At 38.5% G+C, this 22,744-nt stretch overlaps 1 protein-coding gene across 5 annotated transcripts in view; it reads right to left on the bottom strand.

The window, feature by feature from the left end:
- ITPR2 (inositol 1,4,5-trisphosphate receptor type 2) overlaps positions 1 to 22,744 on the bottom strand; it is a 493,421-nt gene that overhangs the window by 211,434 nt on the left and 259,243 nt on the right. For all 5 annotated transcript variants that reach the window (XR_009265827.1, XM_058743294.1, XM_058743295.1 and 2 more), the window contains 2 exons: positions 20,001 to 20,143; positions 14,350 to 14,458 (listed from right to left, as the gene is read on the bottom strand). Coding sequence is in view for 4 of the 5 variants with exons in the window: in XM_058743294.1 (XP_058599277.1) it covers positions 14,350 to 14,458; positions 20,001 to 20,143 (252 nt within the window). In the remaining variant the exon portion in view is untranslated. The remainder of the gene's footprint in view (positions 1 to 14,349; positions 14,459 to 20,000; positions 20,144 to 22,744) is intronic.

The raw sequence follows: 22,744 nt of genomic DNA, 5'->3' as shown, positions 1-22,744 counted from the left end.
AGGCACAGCAGAAATATTCAGTATGCTCTTTCCAGAAAGTATCCCTGGCAAGGATTAGCAAGATGGTATGCAAACATGTGAATCTCATTTTATTCTCAGAAAATGGCAGATGTAGGAGAGAGCTGACTCTTGCCAATAGACCTCAGAGGAAACTGTGCTTGATCTCAACTGTGAGATACATTCCCAATCCCTGACAGAGCCTCTAGAGATAGCACAATATGAAAATCTCTTCTACTCTAAATATAATTTTACATGATTCTAGATGGAGCTGAGGACAAAACAATTTCATCGCACATTGATAAGCAACTATATTTTCCAGTTTATTAACTCTCCTTTGATAATGGAGTACTCTTAATTTAAAACAAAAATAAATAAAAACAACTAAGCCTCTTATGAAAACCTGACCATGAAGCATTCCTCTCAAGATCTTGTAAAGAGACCTTGTAATGTATTTGTAAAGACAAAGAGGAATTCAATGTTGAAAAGGTAGTTCACTGAGGACAGAAGATCCAACGGCATCGTTTTCAAATAAACTTCCCTCTAAACTAAGCACCAGATGTGTTTGGTGTCCATGGCTTCACGCACATGACTATGCTAACAGGCCTTACAATCCAGTATCTGTAGGAAAGGATTTTGCTGTTTCAGTTGATTTATTAATTGAGAAATAATTGAAACAATTTAAACTGTGCTGAACTGCTGATTCTTAGAGGTAATAGTAAAATAAATCAGGAAATACCATGCATAATAAAAATGGGCCCCCACAAAGCTGCACATAGCACTTACAGTTCTTTATATGTGCTACTTGGAGCATGGTCGAGAACAATAAAACTTTGTCAACAGTGCAAAGTGTGCTCAGTGGAAAGTGTTCATTGTATCTTCCATCGCAGACTTTTCAGTTATCTCCTCATGCAAACGTATGAGTAGAAATTAACATGCATTGACTGCCACTAGTAAACATATTTACTAGGCAATTCATAGTCCAGTTCAAACTCCTGACCTAGCTCTAGCGCTCCTAAGAAGGAATAGTCAACTACCTTGGGACTAAATCAATCACGTGCTTGGGGAAGTTAAGTTTAAATGTCTTCCTGAGGTACTTCTAAGAGCTGAAGTGAAAGACTACAACATTAATGCAGAAGCAGTATTCCAACAGCAATAAATCACTTAGTTAAGTAAAGGAAAAGCAAGGAGAATTCAAATGTAAAAAGAGAGAGAGAGAGGAGAAGAAGAAGAGAGAAAACACAGGTTTTTTAATTAGATATTTTAGCTTCCAGTTTTAAAATAGGCATTTTTCATAAGAAAATCCTTGTTTATTATATTGTGACACAATTATTTAAAGATGGTGCATATAAAGAAGAAAAGAAACCAAAAAGGAACAACTTATATGTCAGTCAAGATTTCAAGGATTAATATTTATGAAAACAATTGGCAAACAACAGTCCATGATGCAAGAACAAAAAATGTTGTAGCAGATGTCTTGTCAAAAGGCTGCAGACTATGAGAAGTAGCATACTCTGGTCCATATGTTTTCTCAGCCTTGAGAAAAGATATCCTCAGTCATTTCAATTTTGGAGAACACAGAGTGCCTGTGTATATAGTGGAGTAGAGAAGCTTTTTTTGTATGGGAACTTTGAGCCAAGATTTCTGGTTTCATTTGGAAAGAAGTGGCATACATGTTGACGTGGAACATGAACAGAAAATGAGCCAAATAACTCAAATAATCTAAATAACTCAATCTGTCAGGAAGAAATTGCAGAAGAAATTGGTGGGGTCATTGGTTGTGTCTTGGCCCCCTGGCATCCTTTCTACTATCTTTTGGCAACCACATTCTGATTCTCTTCCGAAAAACAATTCTTCCCCTCACCCATGCTGTTTTGTTGGGACTCTTTGTTTCTGCCTGGTCTTAAACAGCTGTTCCATAGCTGAACTTGTGACTATGAAATCTAGGCTTAATAAGCAGAAGAAGGGAGCAAACTGAGCAACTGGGAACTCAGAGGGGTCAGTGGATCTGACTAGGTAAAAGGATAGTCATAATGGGTGCAAACAAGGACGCTGAATGGGAGAAAGTAAAGGTCAGCCAGTGGGATGCCTGGATTGGCTATGGCGGAAAAGAAGCAGTTCTTGGTGATGAAAACTTCCAAGGTGTTACAGAAGATGTGGGTGATGGACATGGAGAAGAGAAGGTCAGAAGCAGCCAGCATGTGGGAAACACAGCCCATGAGAACTGAAGTCCTGTCTGATGATAGCAGGTCTGGAAACCAAAACACAGAATGTGAGCCAGGTTCCAAAGTCCTGGGTGGAGGAGAGGGAATGCCCAGAATGTTGGCAGATGCCGGGGTGATACAGTGAGAGAGGCTTAACCTCAAAGGAGTTTTGGACTTTAAGAGGGCAGAGGAATCAGGCTATGAGGAACAAGGAGAAGCAACAGGGACACCAAGTCTCTTCACATAAGAAAGAAACACTCTTTGACAGAGCTGCTGAGAAAGAGAGGAGGCCTTCATGGAGAGTGAGTCTTCATTTAAAGCAAGAAGGTGGAAGGAACAGTTGAAGAAGTTCAGGACACAGGAGCATTTCCTGAATAGGACAGAGCAGGAGAAGAAGAGTCTGAGAGACTGAGGAGGACAGAAATGGCAGGGTCGGGGCAGGGTCCAGTATACACTGGGGCCAGGCCTGGAAGGATTTTGTGCTTACCCTTTGTGCACTGATGGGTAAAAGCATGGTAGAATCGATACCAGCCGCTTCTCTCAAGAGAGTGAGCAACCAGTAGCCAGAGGTCGTATCTAAGTCTATCAAGGCGATGAGGGACTCAGCCAGTCTGCACACAGTGCAGCCTATTCATTGAATGTATAGATGAATAAATGACTACACACCATGGTGGTAGGTAGGGAGAAGCCTAAAGCAAGCACCCTTCTCAAAGGTGTGCCCAAGCGTGAGATTATTGCTGGTTGCCACTTACCTTTCGGCAAGTACTTCCCTGATCGCTACACTCTGGTATGTTGAGCGCGAAATCAATGCAATACCTGGAGCAGAATTTAACTGAATGTCTCTGAGTCACTATCTTCACCATTCTGCCATCTGTCTGATATTAATTAAAAGTATTTGATCTGATTATAATTGTCCACATGCTCTCATTTGGATTTCGTGCCACCAACTCATTATACCGAGGTGCTATGTTGTGTTCATTAACATATCATGTTGGTTTTCCCTATTCCAGAACAGAAGAACTAGTATAGTCTATAATTTGCATTTTATTTAGAAATTCAGCCAACGGTCAGGAACAACTAAGTAAAGAGAAACCCAACAGTTGCGCTGAGCAATCTGCAAGTATTCAAAACGTTGTGTGTTGTTTCATTTTCAAGCACCAGACAGCATGTGCAGAAACCAAGCCTACCCTGAAAAAATCAGTAAACAGTAGATGTTCAAAATCATTACACACAAGAAGAAATGTCTTAAGGTTTTTGGGTGTTATTTTATTTTTTTTTATTTTTTTTTTAATTTTTTTTTTCAACGTTTTTTATTTTATTTTTGGGACAGAGAGAGACAGAGCATGAACGGGGGAGGGGCAGAGAGAGAGGGAGACACAGAATCGGAAACAGGCTCCAGGCTCCGAGCCATCAGCCCAGAGCCTGACGCGGGGCTCGAACTCACGGACCGCGAGATCGTGACCTGGCTGAAGTCGGACGCCTAACCGACTGCGCCACCCAGGCGCCCCTGGGTGTTATTTTAAACAGGAAAGTCATTTTCTTTTGAAAGCCACGGGTGACGGCCCTACAGCTTTGCAAATTGATACCAGGATAGAATGAAGACGGTGTGACATAGTGACGGTAAACACCAGCACTGGAGCCAGATGCCCAGTTTTCATCCGTTTTTCTTTTTTTCTGTGTGACTTTGATCAAGATCCTTAACTTTTCTGTGCTACAATTTCCTCAATGTGTTGTTAATGAGAGTTAAATGAAGTAACATTGTAAAGTATTTATGCAAGCAACTGGCTTTTATAACATAGTAAACTCCATACAAGGGTTAGCTATTACTATTACTTAGAGCATGTACCTAAAAGTTGATAAGAAGACATTTCCTTTTTTAATATTTTTATTTTAAGATTTCTTGAGCCCTCAGATTCAAACTCCTATAAAAGAAGTAAAAGCCTCAGATAGTGGTTTCAAAAGGTAAAAGCAAATTTAAGTCATAATTGATTTTCCCCAGCATTACTTAATTCTCTGCCATGTGGAGAAGCATCACATGTAGAGTAGACTCAGAAAACCTTGATTCACATCCCTGTTCCGTCAGTTACTAACAGTATGGTTCTTACTAGATCATTGCACCTCCTGGGCCTTAGTCTCCCTATAAAATGGAGATTAAAAATTACTTTCCTATCTCTGAGAGTTACAGTGGGGATCCAAGAGCACACACATTGTCGCTTTGCAAATAGCTTCCCTAGAGATGCACAGTCAGCAAACTTAAGTAACAACAACATCAATAATAATATTGTAGCTTTAGTACCTCACATACAGATTACACACACACACACACACACACACCCCGTCTCTGCGTCTCTGAGGACCTGTTCAAATAGGAGTCCAGAAATAAACGTACTGATAGAAAAGGTAACACGTATCAGGCCCAATCTGCTCCACAACCTTTCTATGTCCCTTTTCTTCCTTACGATAGGAACAACACAGAGCAGCTCCAAATACCAACTTTCCCCGTGGCAGGAGATCCTGATGCTACTCGAGATCACAGCTGGACATTGCAGCTACCTACTCTAGCTAAACTCACTCAATGTCCTAGTTTGGATGACTGGGCCTCAGCCTCTCTCCAGAGCCCCAGTTGCTCCCATATTCCCTTGGTTTTCCAGGGGGCTTTTCCTGCTTCTTCTGCAGCCTGAGTCGCTTGCTAGTTCTTTCTGGGTCCCTTTCAGCCCTTCCTGAAAGAGAAGCACAGTGGCTGGAGCCTTCCTTCCATTTGCTTGCCTCCAGATCTGGTCATCCTTCTTTAGCTCCAGCCTCCCTTGGCTGAGCTTCCATCATTACTGTGCAGGGTCTGGGGACCCTGCATCCACTCCTCCTTTTGCTTTCCAAGTCAGACAGCAACAAGGATGTCACAGCCACTCCAACATAGTGCTTGCTGCAAGATAATCTCCTCATTGGCCCTCTCTGCCATTGCTCTGTCCACTGCTGGCCCAACTCTGCATGCCAACTATTAAGAAATCTACTATTTCCTGGGCTACAAAGAGATGTAAAGTGAAACTTGAAGTGATAATTCTAGAAGCTACTCCTTGGATACCACTAGTGAAGATCAATGCACTGTTCTTGCAGTAGTCGATAACATTTATTGCTACCATGTTCAAATAAGTCAGTCCATGAACATTTATTGAGCAACGACTCTGTGCAGAGAACAATGCCAGACAATGGGAATACCCCAGTGAATAAGATCACCAGTCTATGCCCTCAATAAGTACAACACTTTATGGAGAATGGAGTGGGACTGAAGAGAGATACACAACCATACCCTCAAAGAATCTCAGCACTCAAGGCCTTCTGGACATTTCTTCATCTTATACATCTTATACATAGGCTAGATGAATAAGATAGATATGCCTATCAAGGAGTTTCTAGTTTATTTAAAATAACAACATAAAGAAAAAAAAACCTTCATAAAGCATGATAATAAAGGTTCTATGCTAATAAGACAGACAGGATTTTATAAGAGCTGAAATGTTCATAAACTAGAATAACATGGAGTTATAAGAAACGAATCATGGAATGCTTCCTGAAAAGTTGTTTAACTTAGATTTAGGTGGAAAGAACTAGCATCATAGTTTCATAATATATTAATTTTCATGTGCTTTTCTTTTTGTTCTTCTTTCTTTTCTTTAATCACAATACCATTTTTCATCTACAATCATTACCTACCAAATGTCTTACACTTACTAGAAGCAATGAATGGTTGGCTAAATTTTGAGTACTGATAATGTTTTCATCATGATATTTTAGTCATTGATCCCTACAGAATCACAGCATATCTCAAAAACTACTGAGGCAATGCTGTCAGATTTTAAAACAGAAAAGTAAAGACAAGGTGTAATTAAGAATTTTATAAATTTTTTAGGGGCGCCTGGGTGGCTCAGTTGGTTAAGCATCTGACTTCGGCTCAGGCCATGATCTCATGGTTCGTGGGTTTGAGCTCCGCATCAGGCTCTGTGCTGACAGGTTAGAGCCTGAAGCCTGCTTCAGATTCTGTGTCTCCCTCTCTCTCTGCTCCTCCCCCACTCATGCTCTGTCTCTCAAAAATAAATAAACATTTAAAATTTTTAAAAAAAGAATTTTATAAATTTTTGCAACAATGAGGTTATAAGGACTATAATTGGGTAAACTTAGCAATTTCATAGCTTAACCAGTCACCAGGCAGCTCAGCAATTGAAAGAAGTACATTTCTATAAACAATTATTGCTTTTATGTCCATCTTAATGATCATTGCCGAGATGAAAATATAATCAAGATTCCAAAGTGAAAGAATATATTAATTATGTTCTTAAAAAGATCTCTTATTTTAAGGAGACATCAACATATTTTCATATTTCCAACTATCTGGTTATCTAAATTTAAATAACACACACACTCCCAACATACGAATGATTAAGATAGAACAGTATGTGTGCAACATCACTTCTTGTATGTACATAGTTTAAAACAGCATTAGAACATTGCAAAAAAAAGTTGCATTCACCTCTAAAATGTATTTAGTAAGAAAGTCTACAAAACACAGCTGATACTAAAAACCGAAATTTATTTTCCCCTAGCAAAACAGTTATTATCAAATTCTTAAGCTACTGTGCACTCTGTATAGCAATTCTACTTAAATTTGTTTATTTGCCTGCTAGAGAGTAAAATTAGTATGTGCGTAGAAGGTGAATGATTCTGCACAGACTCTTATGATAAGAGTAGCTTGATACAGTTTATAAATTTGCAACAATGTGATTACTGTCGAGACTGACAGGTCTGCATATTTGAAGTAGGAGGTAAGCTCCTTAGTATAATTCCTTATTCTTTTTTTGCTGCTCCTCAAAATATGAAATAAAAGATTAGTTACAATGATTTTTTTTTTCCTGCTGAGGGGAAGAATAAATTCTTGTTAACTCAGCTGACAGTAAATTTTAGAGTTAAAAAAATGATGGAAGATATCTTAAAAATAATTGAAGGCAACATTTCTTAAAGACCTTTATTCCATATCACTCCAGATACCAACTTTTAAATCAAGAAGCCACTATCTGCCATTATTGTTCAATGTGTAAATACCACCTACCCCACCTGGGCATTGGTAAAGATCACAGCTCTCAATTAGATGCTGTGCTGTTTGTTGAATGCCACATTTCCGCAAGGGGCTGCCTATGATGGTCATCTTATAAAGCACTGTTTAGAACTTTTAAATCTAATATTCAGGGTACTAACAATTCAGACCATGATCACAGGGTGGGATGTGGGGAGCTCTGATACTGATCTGTAGGGCTGTTAACAATAAAACCCGAAAAACCCCACAGCTATTGTGTCATAAACTGTTCCCAATCAACTTGGTCTGAAATCTCAAGCCTCTTCCTTAGCAGCTCACTGAATAAAAGGCTTATGCTTTCCAGTATATATGTATGCAAATTTTATCAAGAATAAAATCAAAGAACTCATTTTATTTAGCTGAATATCTGAGAAAATAAAAGGTTATGATTATAAGTCATATAACCTGTGTGGCTCCAATATGCTGATTAAGAGTGTGACCTCAGGAGCCAAAATGTCTGGGCTGGTTTACCAGCTCTCTTCCGCCTGTTGGATGTGTGACCTTATACTCCATACCTGTTTCCTCACTAGTGAAAGGGAGGTAAGAGGACCTCCTATAACATGGGCTTGAAGATGAAAATAATAATACATATAAAGGATCAGGAACAGGATCTGATACACAGTAAGCTCCTGATAAATGCTGGGCTGTTACCATTTATAAAAACCAGTGGTTAAAACCACTCCATAGCTATTATAGAGGAAGTTTCTATTAATTCCAAGGATATTGGCATTTTAACCCGAACATTTTAAGAATATTGAATTTGACTAAAATATCTTTGTTGTCCTGTAGATTATATGTATGTCAGTGTAATTTATGAGTAGATAGCAATATATTCTCAGGGGAAATTATGACTGGCATTCCACATAGGTCAACTTCTCTGACTGCCGCCTAAGTAAAGTAACTTTACCAGTTCCACAGGCTATCAGCGAATACTTTCAGGACTCATTATCTTTTCCAGTTCTAAACTACAGAAGCTACATGTTATGTATTTAGGATCAGAGTTTATAGACTATATTTATGATTTATATATGTTTTTTATGAGAGGAATAATTTGTAATGCTCTATAAATCTTAATGGACATGTCTACTAAAGAGTGTAAGATGAAGAAAAAAAATCTTTAAACCAAACCAATCCTCTGAACAAAGTCCTTATTGTTTCCTGCTCCCCCTCTATCAGCTCACCTCTAACGAACCCACAAAAGCTTGTATCTCCATTACCACCTCAGGTAAATGCTTATCAGGTATAGACCTGAAATGTCTTTAAATGCATAAAACAGGGGCGCCTGGCTGGCTCTGTCCATTGAGCATCCGACTCAATTTCGGCTCAGGTCATGATCTCATGGTTCATGAGATTGAGCCTTGCATCAATCTCTGTGCTATCAGCAGGTGGAGGCTGCTTGGGATTCTCTCTTCCTCTCTCTGCCCCTCCCCCCAACATAAATAAACATTAAAAAAACATGCAAAATAATGGTGTGGTGCTATAATTACACTGCTCTGTTCAACAGCACACATATGCTATCAAGTTATGACTTTTTTTGTGGTAGAGAGGTCATAGAAATAAGAGTGGGACAAAATAGCTTAAAGGATCGAGAACATTTGAAATCTCACTGCCCTAAAGCCATTTTAAAACATTCCTTCTCTTGCTTCTCTCCCCAGATTGTCAACATACATTTTTATTTTTTTTATTTTTTAAATGTTTTTATTTATTTATTTTGAGAGAGAGAGAGAGAGAGAGAGAGAGAGAATGCCCGTGTGAGTGGGGGAGGGGCAGAGAAAGAATCCCAAGTAGGCTCCACACTGTCAGCACTGAGCCTGATGCAGGGCTTGAAGCCACAAACTGTGAGATCATGACCTGAGACAAAAACAAGTTGGATGTTGAACCAACTGAGCCACTCACGCACCCCTACATATTTTTTAATGCAAATAAATATACCAGCTGTTGTTACCTGTAAAATGCTTCCAAACATGACCAATCCCAAAGGGATTTCAAGGTTGTTAGAATTATATCCTTTGTAATTTTTTTTTTTTTGCTTTCCTACCAGAATCACCTAAGCAAACAATACTTACATGGAATTTTTATAAAACTCTAGTAATTTTTCCCTTTAAGGACTTTTTATATATAATTTTCATGTTTTATCCTTCAATAAAAATAAGTACTATAATTTATACTATAACATATGGTACATGTATGATCACTAGATGATTCACACAGAGACACACATAACAGAAAATTAAATTTTCCTCTACTTATAATAGTCTATTGGAAATCTTCAAGCTATTGCCCATCGTATTTCTCAAATTTTTGGCACAAACTAAGAAACATGAAACAAGGAACAATACTAAGTAAAATTCATCTAGGAATTGCAATCATAGTATTATAAATTATAAATGTTTTTAAATAATTGACTACCACATAAAATGTAATTACATGATGATTCTACTTAATATATCACACAGAGAATTGGGGCGCCTAGGTGACTCAGTCGGTTAAGCATTCACTTTTGGTTCGGGTATGATCTCATAGTTCATGAGTTCAAGCCCCACATCAGGCTCTCTGCTGTCAGCGCAAAGCCTGGAGCCTGCTTCGGATTCTGTGTCTCACTCTCTCTCTGCCCCTTCCCCACTCGTGCTTTGTCTCTCTTCCTCTCTCAAAAGTAAATAAACATTTAAAAAAAAATTTTAAATATATCATACAGAGAAGGCAAATAAAATCAGAAAACTGAGATCTTAAAGTTGGAAATTGCTTCAAAGAGCATCAGACTCAACCATGAAGTAAATTTGTGCTTCATTGTTCTATTTTATTTTAATTTTATCAGCTACACAAACAGACACAACTTCGGATATCAGAGACCAAAGAAACATAAATGTAAATGGTGATTTTTTTAAGGTTTTAAATTTAAACAGGTGGAGTCTCAAATGTATCCCTGCACTTTTTGCAAGTTCATGGCACATCACTTTGCATTTATAAAAGACCTATATTAGTACCTGTTTTTGCTAACTGAAAGAACTCTGAAGATTTTCACTTCTACAACAAAAGGCAAAAGCAAAAAAGGCATTCAACATTTGCTTTGCCGGAGAGCTGGACAGCTCTTATAGAGGCAGCAGGGACCTCAAGCAGTGGGAATGGCCCCACCAAACTCCCTCCCTGGGAACCACACTCAGCATCGCGACATGAAGTCACCAGAGTTTTGAGTTGTGTCTGTGAGCACGTGTGCTTTGTTTTTATTTATTCTGTGCATTCGTTAGCAAGGTGCGCCCTGAGGTATTAGAAAAGCCTTAGAGAGACTGTATTTTAGGCCTAGGAATGCATTAAAAATTTCCATATAAATTAATGGTGCAGGGGTGCCTGGGTGGCTCGGTCAGTTCAGCATCTGACTCTTGATTTCAGCTCAGGTCATGCTCTCAAGATTGTGAGACTGAGCCCCGCATTGGGCTCTATACTGAGTGTCGAGCCTGTGGGGGAATCTCTCTCTCCCTTTTTTTTCTGCCCCTCTACTGCTCTCTCTCTCTCTCTCTCTCTCTCTCTCTGTCTGTCTGTCTATCTCAAAATAAATAAACATTTAAAATCGATTAATTAATTAATAGTAATCGCTTATTTGTTTTACACCATTTTGGCCTATGAAAGGTTTTAGAGAACATTCCACTTTGGGATAGCAGAGGAAACCTGTATTAGGATAGCTAGTGTGAAAAACCCTGGTATGAATTTGCTGTTTTGACTTCTGAGAGATCTTTTGGAAATGCTTTGATACACAGATAGTAGAAAAACAGTTGATGGTAGAAATCCAGATATTAGACAAGATATTAGGTACCTTCTGTGACTTGACACCATTCCGAGTGTCTCCACATTACAAATGTGGAGATAACACCACCAGCCCCACGTATTTCCTAGAACTGTCCAAAGGTAGCAAAGTATTTTAAAACACTTTGAAAACAGCAAAGGGCTATAAATTCAAAGCATTTTTTGTTACATTCATTTACATTTATACTGTCCTACCCAGCAATTTTAATCAGCCACAAGTAAACACTCCATCTACATACTACATGTCATTTCTCACTGTCAGTAAAAGAATCATTGTGATATATTGAATGGTGGCCCTCCACACATGTGTCTATGTCCTAACCTCCAGAACCAGTGAATATGCTACATGGCAAGAGGATTTTGCAGATGTGATTAAGAATCTTAAGATAGGGGGAGTATACTGGATTATCTAGGTGGGTCCGATATAAGCCTAAGTATAAGAGGGAGGCAGAAGGGTCAGAGTAAGAGAAGGAGATATGACAGTGGAGTGTGTGTGTCTGAGAGAGAGCACGTGGTGGTGGTTGGGGGCCGGGGAGGTTGGAAGATGCAATGTTGCTGGCTTTGAAGATGGAGGACTGAGTCACAAGCCAAGGAATGCCGGAGGCTCTAGAAACTAGAAAAGGCAAAGAAAGAAATTCTCCCTTACAGTCTCCAGATAGAATGTATCCCTGCCAATACCTTGATTTCAGGCTTTTGACTTCCCAAACTATAAGGTAATAAACTTGTGTGATTTTAAACCACTAAATTTTTGGTAAATGGAAAACTAATACAATCATGAAAACAGCCTATGATCCTGCTACCGATAATCAGGCTTTTTTTTTTTCTGAGAGCACACAATGAATGTAAAATAATAGTTTTGATCATTTTCTGAATCTATCGCGAGAGTCATTTCACCCAGAGTGGTGAATCATTTAAGTCCCCTCCACTGACACGAATAATTGAGCTAATTTAAGTCCTGGTCTGGAATTTGCTGTGTGACCTCAGGAAAATCACATAACCTCTCTGGGTCTCAATGACATTATTTATAAATACTTGGGCTACATACTCAGAAATAGCCTGAAGTGTCATAAAAGAGAGGCACAATGTATTTTGGTAATTCTATTGAGAAAGTCATCATCGCTGACTGGAACAACTGATAAGTACCACCCATCAGAGCTCCTCCACAAAAATATCACTAGGAGTTATTGAGGTTTGTCTGGATTTTAGCAATACATGATTCCAAATGTTCAGTGCAGGATAAGCCTGAGGGACATGTCAGGCACACATTAACACAGATTTCTGGAGGTAAATGGATGAGGAAGGGTGGGGGGAGAAAGCACTAGGGACATAAGAGAGAGTCTGGAATATGAAAGCAGCGCAGAGCCCCTGGAAGTTTCTGAAAGGCTTTTATGATCTCTGCAGACTATTCCAGGAGTCGTCTAGCACGTGAGCTGTGGCATGTGCAGTGGCTCTTGGCAAGCTGTGTCACTCATCTCCTTATCCCCAGTGACCAGGCACAATAACCAGTATTTAATATGGCTCACAGTATATGTGTTAAATGACTGAGTGAATAAGCCCAACTAGCCTTTCTCATCTTAACTCTTCCCTAAGGGCTATGTCCTGGTGGTGCCATTCACATAATATCATGTCAATGGCACCTCTTGGACTTTTGAAAACAGCATCTCTGCCTCCCTTCCAGCTCTGTCTCAGAGAGGCAGGCTACTGGAGTCTTGTAGGCAAGGGATAGTGAAAGCCTGAACCAGTGAGAGCAGTGGGAATGGAAAGAAGAAACAGGCACCAGCATGATTTAGGGTGGTTTGGGAGATACACTCAAATACTCTTGACTAGTCAAAGTAAAATCTTCTTTGATTTCTTTCTTATTTTCCTTGAGAATAGTTCAATAATAATCTGGTACATAAAAGTGCAACTCTTATCATGTATCTCCTGTTAACCACAAGTTACTATTACCGTAAACCTCACTCCTCTGTCAAAAATTTATATTGACCCCATTTTTCTATTTAGGATCTAGTACTTCAGTCAAAATCAAACCATCTAGAGCAATATTTTAAGGAACTGGAAAAAGACAACAAGGAAGTCTGAAATTTACCATTTTTTACAAGTATGCCAAAAACTCAGACCTATGAGCATTTTTCTTGAGTCCTAGGTCATAGAAGCATTTGCCAAAATAGCACTAACAACCTTTATTTCCATAATTTGCTTCCCAAAGATAGATGAAATGATGAAGAGAGTTAATGCAAAGCAAGAGTCATTTTGGGTATAAAGCAAGCCTCTGATTCAAATGGAGTATTTTGAAGTTATACCCCTTCAATGAATACCCAAGATGCCATTACATTTATTTTCTATGGATTAAGTTAAAAACGACAACAACAACAACAACAAAAAACTACCGTATGATCTTTTTGGAATTAGATAGCATATACATAAATTAATAAATAAATTCTTCCAATTTTAAATATATCAGATGATGAGTATTTATGGAATCATACCAAAAGTTATTAAGGAACATGTACACATTTTGTTTGATACCTAAGAGTTATAGGTATAGGTAGCTACCTTAAAAAAAAAAAAAAAAAAAAAAAAACCTCCCCTGGATTTATATTTTATACTTAAGTGTATCACCTTGGGTATTAAACATGCTGCTAGCTATCTCCTAATGAGCACCTGAGCTGTCATTTTTAATAACAGAATGACAATTATTATCTCTAAGTTCTACTCCCTGAGAATCATTTGTGCAATACTTAATACAGGTAAGAATAGAAACATACTATTTCGCTTATAAAAAATAGTATTATTTTATAGTACCTGTCATAACATTATAGAAAATGGAACAGACAATTATTTACAATAAAAGATCAACATGTGCCCAAGTGCATGGGCCATTTCAATACTCAGCAGAACTTTATACAAAATTTTAATCATGAATCTCAGTTGTTCATTGTAAAAAAGGTCATTGGTCTACATGAGAAAAATACACATATTCAAGATAAAATATAATAAAACAAATAACCCAAATACTTAGCCATTCTAATCTTAGTTGTTTTTTTTTCTCAATTCAAAGCAGACACGAAAGACGAATGCCATAAAAACTGAGATTATCTAATTCATCTAAGTACACATGCCATCAGTACGTAATACAAGCAATCGTATCATAGCCTGTGTAATTCATTGGTTACAGTATTCTAGAAATTTTACTTGATTTTCAAATACTAAACATTAAAACCATATTACCTCTTCCACAAAGCTGTCTTTCTTCTCTAGCATTTCTCGTAAAGTCTGGAGAATTTTAATGCACAACTTTTCTTCCTTCTCCATCAGTTTCTTTGTATGATTAATCAACCTGAAAGCAAAACATGAAACCTTAAATACAACAGTGATTTCTCTTTGAGCTATATACTAACATATACTAGAGGGAAAAAAACATCACACTATTACTTGAAAATATGAAGTAAACAAGATACCTATTTTAAAAACTTTTAAAATTACACTTAAGCTCATAAACTTTGTATTACAAACCATCCTTTGTTTTATAGGTGGTATATCTCAGTGCTTTTAAATTTATTCAAGTAGCGTACTTTTAGTGGGACACAATACTCTAAAAGACAATGAGACACTGATGATGTTTAATCCCATCGTATGAACTAAAGCAATTTGAGTAGTAGAGAAATATGAGTATTTGTAGCATATTACATTTCATTATGTTGTACTATATTATTTTCTCTGTACTGTGTTACCTTAATGATACAGGTGCTGTAGCAGTATACAACACTGCAACCTTAGCATAATGGGCTGCTTTCCAGTTTGCATTAATAATAATAATGTGCTATTTTTCACTGCTAGGACTTGGTAGAAATCAGCGGTTTTGTAATTAGAAGCAGAAAACAACAACAAAGTAACATCAAGACAGTCTATCCATTTATTTATTTTTTATTTTTTTTATTTTAGAGAGGGATGGGAGAGGGGCAGAAGGGGAGAGAGGGAGAGAGAGAGAGAGAGAGAGAGAGAGAGAGAGAGAGAGAGAGAGAGAGAGAGAGAGAACCTTAAGTAGGCTCCATGTTTAACATGGATCCTGATGCAGGGCTCAATCCCATGACCCTGGGATCATGACCTGAGCTGAAATCAAGAGTCAGATGCTCAACTGATTGAGCCACCCAGGTGCCCCTCCATTGACTATTTTACTATAATTTGGGCATAAACTCTAATTTTGTAGTGGTAACCTTTGCACTGGTGTCCTCTCAGGAGAAGAGTTTGAGGATCACATCCTCAAGAACTCAAAACCAAGCAAAATATTTATAATCACTATTTATAGTTTAACATATATAACTCTTAAAAAGCTGGCTCCTACAATGACCCTGTGAGATATGTCTTCCTAGAAAAACAAAATGATGTCAAACGTAATGTAATGGTCCCATTTCAGTGACATAACAGGAGTACCATGGGGAAACCCTGAGGAAAAGTGAGCTTTCACTAGATAATACCTAGTCAGTGGTTATCAGGCGTCAAGGTGAAGTACGAGGACTTCCCATGGATTCTCTCAGTTCATCCTCACAACAATGCTACACGTTCTGTTATCGGGCTCATGAGAAAACTGAGGTCCAGAGAGATAAAGCAACTTGCCTGCAGTTACACAATCATTAAGTGGTGGGATCTGGAAACAGACCCACATCCATCTGACTACAGAGCCAAGATTCTGAAGCACCATTCTGTGGTGACACCATGCATTTACTAATCTCTTGAGTCTCAGAGTTACTGTGAAGAGAGTCCCCACACAGCCACCTCTATATGATATGATAAGTGTTACAATATAGGTAATGGCAAATACCATAAACTAGACAAAGAAATGATTACGTTCTGTTGGGGGAGTTTCCTAGGGCTGATCAGAGGTTTCAGTGAAGAGATAACTTCTAACAATGAAGATTTCACCTGGCAGAGAAAGGTGGGGAGGGAAGGCATCCTTCCAAAGGGCACAATATGAACAAAGGACAGAGGCAGAAAGCTGACCATCATGTCCAGGAAATGATAAGTACTCCAACTGCCAGCTGACACATGAAGACATGAAAGAAGACAGGGTAAGACATGCAATCTGAAAAGAAGGAACTGGGAATATTATGCTAAACAGTGGACTTTATAGAAAATAGGGAACCACTATTATCAAGGACCTGAATGGCCCTGCCCACATGTGAAAGACAACATGGAAGAGTGAGAACAAGGTCAGGGGTGAACAGAGCATGTGATGGGGTTATGATGCGAGAAGTAATAGAGAAATAAAATAGCCAGGACTTGGTAAGTAATGACAAATGGGAAATAGAAGAAGAGGAGGAAGGGCAGATCATAGACACCTGAAATTTATAGACTGGGTGAACAGATGGACAGCAATACTTTTCAATGATACCTAGGTCATGCTGAAGGAATAGCATGCAGGAAAGGAAAAGTGATTTCCTCTTAGACATGTGAACTCGGACAAGGTGTTCTAGATCCACGCGGTCAGGCTCAGCAGGCAGAATAATTCTTCTAGAGTTCTCCTTGCAAGGAAAATATCTGCCTTCCTGAAACTTCTGTTATTTGGTCTTTTCTTTCACGTAGTAGTCTTTGAATCCATTAAAATAGTTTTGGTGGGCATTGTCAATTTCTTTTTATTTTTTTCTCTCAGACTATTTTAATTTTCTTTAACTCCTCTTAGATAAATACTTAATTTACTAACGATTTGCAAATAGCAAGCATAAGGGTGAATACAATCTTCTAGGGGTTTATACAAGGTATTTGCCCATTACATAATGTTTGGTTGAGTAAAATCCATGGCCTTATAATATTTTTTCTATGATCTATGCAAAAATAAATTTCATGAAACAACTCACCATATAAATACAGGTGTATTAAACTAACACAAAAGTTACTTTTACTATATGAGATGCACTCTGATTTTTATATCTTCCCCTAATTCATTTTTTAAATTAGTGGCTGCCTCTCCTTCTAAATTAATTTTTAAACTCATAAGTGAAACACATCCCACAGTGTGATAAACACTGAGATTATCCTTCATAAGGGAGGAGTAAGTGGTGATTTGAATATTGTAACCAGATGCCTTAAAGGTTAACACCCACATTGACCTGTTCTCTCTTTATTCTCTTCTCTCTCCATATGACAAAATAGACATATGCATTTGGGTTCTTTCCTGGGATCTATCCCTCACATTCTCCAGCAGACCCATCTGAGTCAACATGTTCCAAGAATGAAATTCATTTGAGGAAGTCAGAAACCCCACTAAGGCCTTGGACCTAAGCTGTATTCTCTAGCTAAGCTTTACCAGAGAGCTCTGCACAGTAATACAAGGGCTCTTGCATAGCTATTAATAAAGTTGGATTCTAATTTCATTAGATATCCTTGCAAATAAAACCCTTGGTTCTTCACAGAGTTAGGGAAAGGGTAGGATAATCACTAGAGCAGAAAACAGATATTCCCAAGTCGCTGGCCATACTAAAATCATAATAACACAAAAATCTCTTCTCTAACCACTAAAGTATGTGACATTTTTTTTCCCATCTCGGTGTATTATCTGTAATATGTTCCCACTATTATTTTGCTCTGTTTCTCTCCTTTTAGATACCGGGTGTTGCAACGGATTTGCTTTCAGCACATTTGCAGCACAGGTCAATATTTTTTTGGCATTTTGAGTTAACTTTATATCATCTTTTCATAGATGTATATCTTTAAGATCTAGACTGGTGCCATCCAACATAACATTTTCTGCAATAATTGAAATGTTGCGTACCTGTGCTATAAATTTGTTGGCTACTAGCTACATATGGCTCTTAAGCACTTAAAATGTGGCAAATGTGACTGAGGAACTGAATATTTTTTTTTTTTTTAATTTTTTTTAATGTTTATTTATTTTTGAGACAGAGAGAGACAGAGCATGAACGGGGGAGGGTCAGAGAGAGGGAGACACAGAATCTGAAACAGGCTCCAGGCTCTGAGCTGTCAGCACAGAGCCCGACGCGGGGCTCGAACTCACAGACCACGAGATCATGACCTGAGCCAAAGTAGGACGCTTAACTGACTGAGCCACCCAGGCGCCCCTATTTTATTTTTATTTTTATTAACTTAAATTTTAACTTGAATAGCTATGTGTAGTTCGTAACTATTTATTTACAGCCTCATTCTTGACACTGAGCCAGCCAACTTTTTCCCTCAAGAGCCAAAGAGTAAACGATTAGGCTGTGTGGGCCATATATACAACCTCTGTGGCCACCAGCTGACGCTGGTATGATAGCCACACAGACAATATGTAAATGAAAGTGTGTAGCTATGTTTCAAAAAACTTTATTTGTAAAAATGATCAAAAGGACCACTGTACCCTGAAGCCAGCGGTTGCCAGTCCTGTTCTAGATTATCAACCCTCTGGGATATATCTGTAGTATCATATGAATTTCCTGGAGTTAAAATTCTCATTTATTACCCACTTTTTATTTTTTATATTTTTATTACCCACTTTCTAATTAATATTCTATGCATTGATATACATTCACAGGAGGTAAAGGATATTTCCCAAAGGCCTTATTTTTTATATTGAATTACTACCCAATATCTCTACTGAATTTTTTTTCTAATGGCTTCCACAGTCATCAGTTTTGCAGATACTCTGGACCTCTTCATTTAAAAATTCTTGTTAGGAGACTGGCAAGTGTCCAGACAAACACATTCTTTCCAGTCCCTATAAGACGGAGAGGGTCTAGAGCCAAGAATCCATGATTCAGGCCATAATACAGAAATACCACCCATTCAACATGATTCTTGTAGTCAGTTCTTCTCATCCTGTATCTTGTTTTCTCTCTGCAGATCCCAGCTTTAATTGGAAAAAGCAAGAACACACTTCTTGTGTCCCCCAGTCCTTCCATTTCTGCCTCAGTGCATCACAGTCAACAGAGGGGGTTTTGAGACCTCTTTGAGCAATGTCCTCAATGACACAGGAATTAGCTGTGATGGATAATGGTCAAGGGGTTGGCAGCCAATTAGCTGTGATGGATAATGGTCAAGGGGTTGGCAGCCTCCTCCGACTGTCCATCCAGATACTCTTCCCAAGAAGACCAAGTACACCTGACCAGCCATCATGAGTGAATTACTCAATGAGCGCCCTCAGCATTATGATATGTCTCTTTTTTTTCTGGAGATGGTTACATTTTCTGTCAGAACTTGCAGCTCTTCCTTGAGAATTGCTCATTTACCACAAAAATGGAAATATTCTAGGATAAACACATCAGCTATACTAGATCTGACAATTCCACAAAAATGCCGAGAGAAACAAGTAAATGAGAGGGCTGCAGACGAGGAAGATCAAGGCAGCATGGCCGAGTGCTGGGCAGAGACGTCACAGCTCTTCATCTGAAGCATGCCTCAGCCTTCTCACCACTAAAATGAGGCTGAGACGTCAATCTCTCAGAGTGTTCGTGCAGATAGATGATATAAGAGGTAAGCACACGGAGGACAACGATGCACACAGTAAGACCTCAATAAATGCTAGTTCCCCTTCCTTCCTCTCTGTTAAAGAAAATAAGTGACTTGAAACAGGAATCTTTTGGAAGGTCACCCCATATGGTTATAGCGAGGAATTAGAACCAAAAAAACAATTGCATGTGAAATTTTGTGCCCAATAACGACACATTTCATTTTCAGGAAATTTCAGCAAAATATAACTTGACCTTCATCAAAGAGAAATTTCAATTGAATCAAGTTAATTATTTTGGAAGTATATTTTAATATGCATTTCAGACCTTTCATGTACTCTGTGGACTATCATTATGTACCAGCAGAGTAAAAAGCAGAAATGTGTTAGAGGCCGTCTTGGTTTGGTAACACAAGCAGAATCTCCGATTGTACACACTTACTTGGACATGAAAGCACCACATCTTATTCTTGCATCACTCCCCTCAGGGAACAGTAGTTCTGGACTATACAACACATCAACCAACACCGAGAACTCAGCCTGCATCATTGGGCTGAACTGTTGTTCCAAGGAGGCCACGACATCCTGAGAAATAAAGCACAAGAGAACCCATGTGAAGATCTAAATCAGACTTCATACTTTTAAGATATGACAGGCCTAAGAATACTAACCAGAAATGAGACTTGGAATTTCAGAGATGCACCCTACCTTCCCATGGCATCAAAAGTCTGTGCTTTAAGTACAGTCTGGTTTTCTATATGAGTACTGCTTGGGCCACCTTTTTCATTTACAAGATAAGAGAAGGGTAGGTAGGTAGATGATTTCTAAGGATATATATACAAAGTGAAAAGTCAGTAAAGCCACTGTGATGAGCCCTATAGTATCTAGGATTTTAACAGAGACCCGGTAGGTATTCAGCAAATTAGGCTAAAGTGGGATATTCTTTGAGGAACAGCTAAAAAATAAAAAGATTCTCTATGTGTTTCTGGTCATCTGGAACTAACCATATCTTCCAACAGGGAAATTCCTTGATATGATATTTGAAGCAGTATTAGCACTTCACAGGGATTTTATGACATTTAATACTATTTCAAATTACTTTTTTTTTCCAATTTTTCTAGAGAGAGAGCACACAGGCAGGGAGAAGGGCAAAGGGAGAAGGAGGGAGAGAATCTCAAGCAGTCTCCATGCCCAGTGCAGAGCCTGACGTGGGGCATGATCCAACGACCATGAGATCATGACCTGAGCCCAAATCAAAAGTCAGACACTCCACTGACTGAGCCACCCAAGTGCCCCTCAAATTACATTTTTTGATAGACATTACTGGTCACCTAACCAAGAGCTTTTCTTCACCCTTCTTGCTAACAGAATTCCCATGTTGTTTCTCAATTAGGGAGCAACGTCCTAAGGGAGATGAGGCCCCTCAGCCTAGGGTCATGGTTGATTAGTATAAGCCAATAATGGTCATTCCAGTTCCCCTCCCAGTGATTAGTCTAAGCATGATTATGTGACACAGTCCTGGCTAACAGGACATCGGGTGAGGCTTGCTAAGCAGAGACGGTGGTGTGTGTTAGGGGAGGAAGGGGCATACTCTTTGGAAACTACCTAAGGCTCTCAAGACAGCTTGAGAATGTGAACCCAAAATGTGAGGCAGCCCTCATAAGACCTTTGGAGACCAGCCTTAAGCTGAAAGCCAACAGACCAACAGTGTCAGTGCCCTGATCTATCGAGCTACTAAATTAACCAATGCAGGAAGAGTCCCAACTCCAGATTCCTTGCTATGTGGAATGATGTATTTTTTTTTATTGTTTAAGCCACTTTTAGTTAAAATCGTGTTAATTATAGCTGAATGCCTTCGCACCGACATGTTTCTAAAATGGTCTGTGGGCAGTGACAATTTACTGAACATTCTTTAATGACTAACGCATCCCTTTTTTGTTTTTAAAATAACTGTGTTAAAAGACAAAAAAAAATCTCACACAAAGCAATATTATTTTTCCTTTTATTTATTTATTTGTATTTAAATCCAAGTTAGTGAACATATAGTGTAATGATGGTTTCAGGAGTAATTTCACCCATACCCGTGACATATTTTGTTAAGCAGAAAACTGGTGTCAATTGTTTTTTGTTACTTTCAGCTATAGCAGCACAGATGGGGGTACCACCTCTCTTCATTTCTTATGTCTAGATTTCGGGAGTTAACTCTTGCTGGATTCTTTGTTTCCTTTTTAGCAAAAGTGACCATTTCTACTTCAACTATTCTAATAAGCTTTCTGAGAAAATTCTGACGACAGGTAAAAGAAACTACCAGGAAGGAAATAACATAAATCGGAAACTAGATATTATAAAGGTGGGAAGAAAATCTGCTTATCAACTATAACCATATTTAATAAAATGTCACTAAAAGGTGCCTATTTTTCAGATTACCTCTCTTCATTTTATTTACTAAGTAAATTGTGCTCAGGTTCCTATGATGTGAATTCTGTCTTCATCGTTTATTTTGATCATGGGCCAATATGTAATCTCTCTAACTTGTTATTCCCCCATATTAAAAGTCGAGATAATTATACTCCCAATCACATGGGTTTGCCGGGAGAATTAAAGGTAAGTATGTAGAACCTCCTCTAACACATACTGGCCTCTTTTTATTCCTTGATACATGTTTGTAATCATTACTGTGGAGTACCAGTTAGCTGCAATCATCACCCTACTAATAAACCCAGTGCTTATTTTGCTGTCCTCATCTTACCCAACCACTGCTAAGCATTTTACACACTTGCTTCTACTCTGTCAAACACTTTCTGCTCTTGGCTTCTGTGACATCATACTTTCTCTATTTTCCACCGCCAACTCCCAGTAGCTCCTGGTCGTTTCTTATGAGGGATCTCATCCAAGTCCATGGTTTTAATATCCTATATGTGCTTGAACATCCCACATTTATATTTCCTGCATGGACATCTTGCCAAGATGTCCACTCTGGACTCCTATTCAACTGCCTGTTTGACAAACCCACGTGGACATGTAAACAGGTATCTCGCACTTAAAATCCCCCCAAAAGAATTCCTGATTATAATTCTCCCATTCCTATCTTAGCAAATGATTCAATCATATCATATCCTCTATTCTTTCCAACACCCCACAACTCATCCACCCATCTACCAAGTCCTGCTGGCCTTACAACCAAAC

This window comes from Neofelis nebulosa, chromosome 8 (genome assembly GCF_028018385.1).
Source record: "Neofelis nebulosa isolate mNeoNeb1 chromosome 8, mNeoNeb1.pri, whole genome shotgun sequence".
Classification (NCBI taxonomy): domain Eukaryota; kingdom Metazoa; phylum Chordata; class Mammalia; order Carnivora; family Felidae; genus Neofelis; species Neofelis nebulosa.
This window is presented reverse-complemented; position numbering and strand designations above follow the sequence as displayed.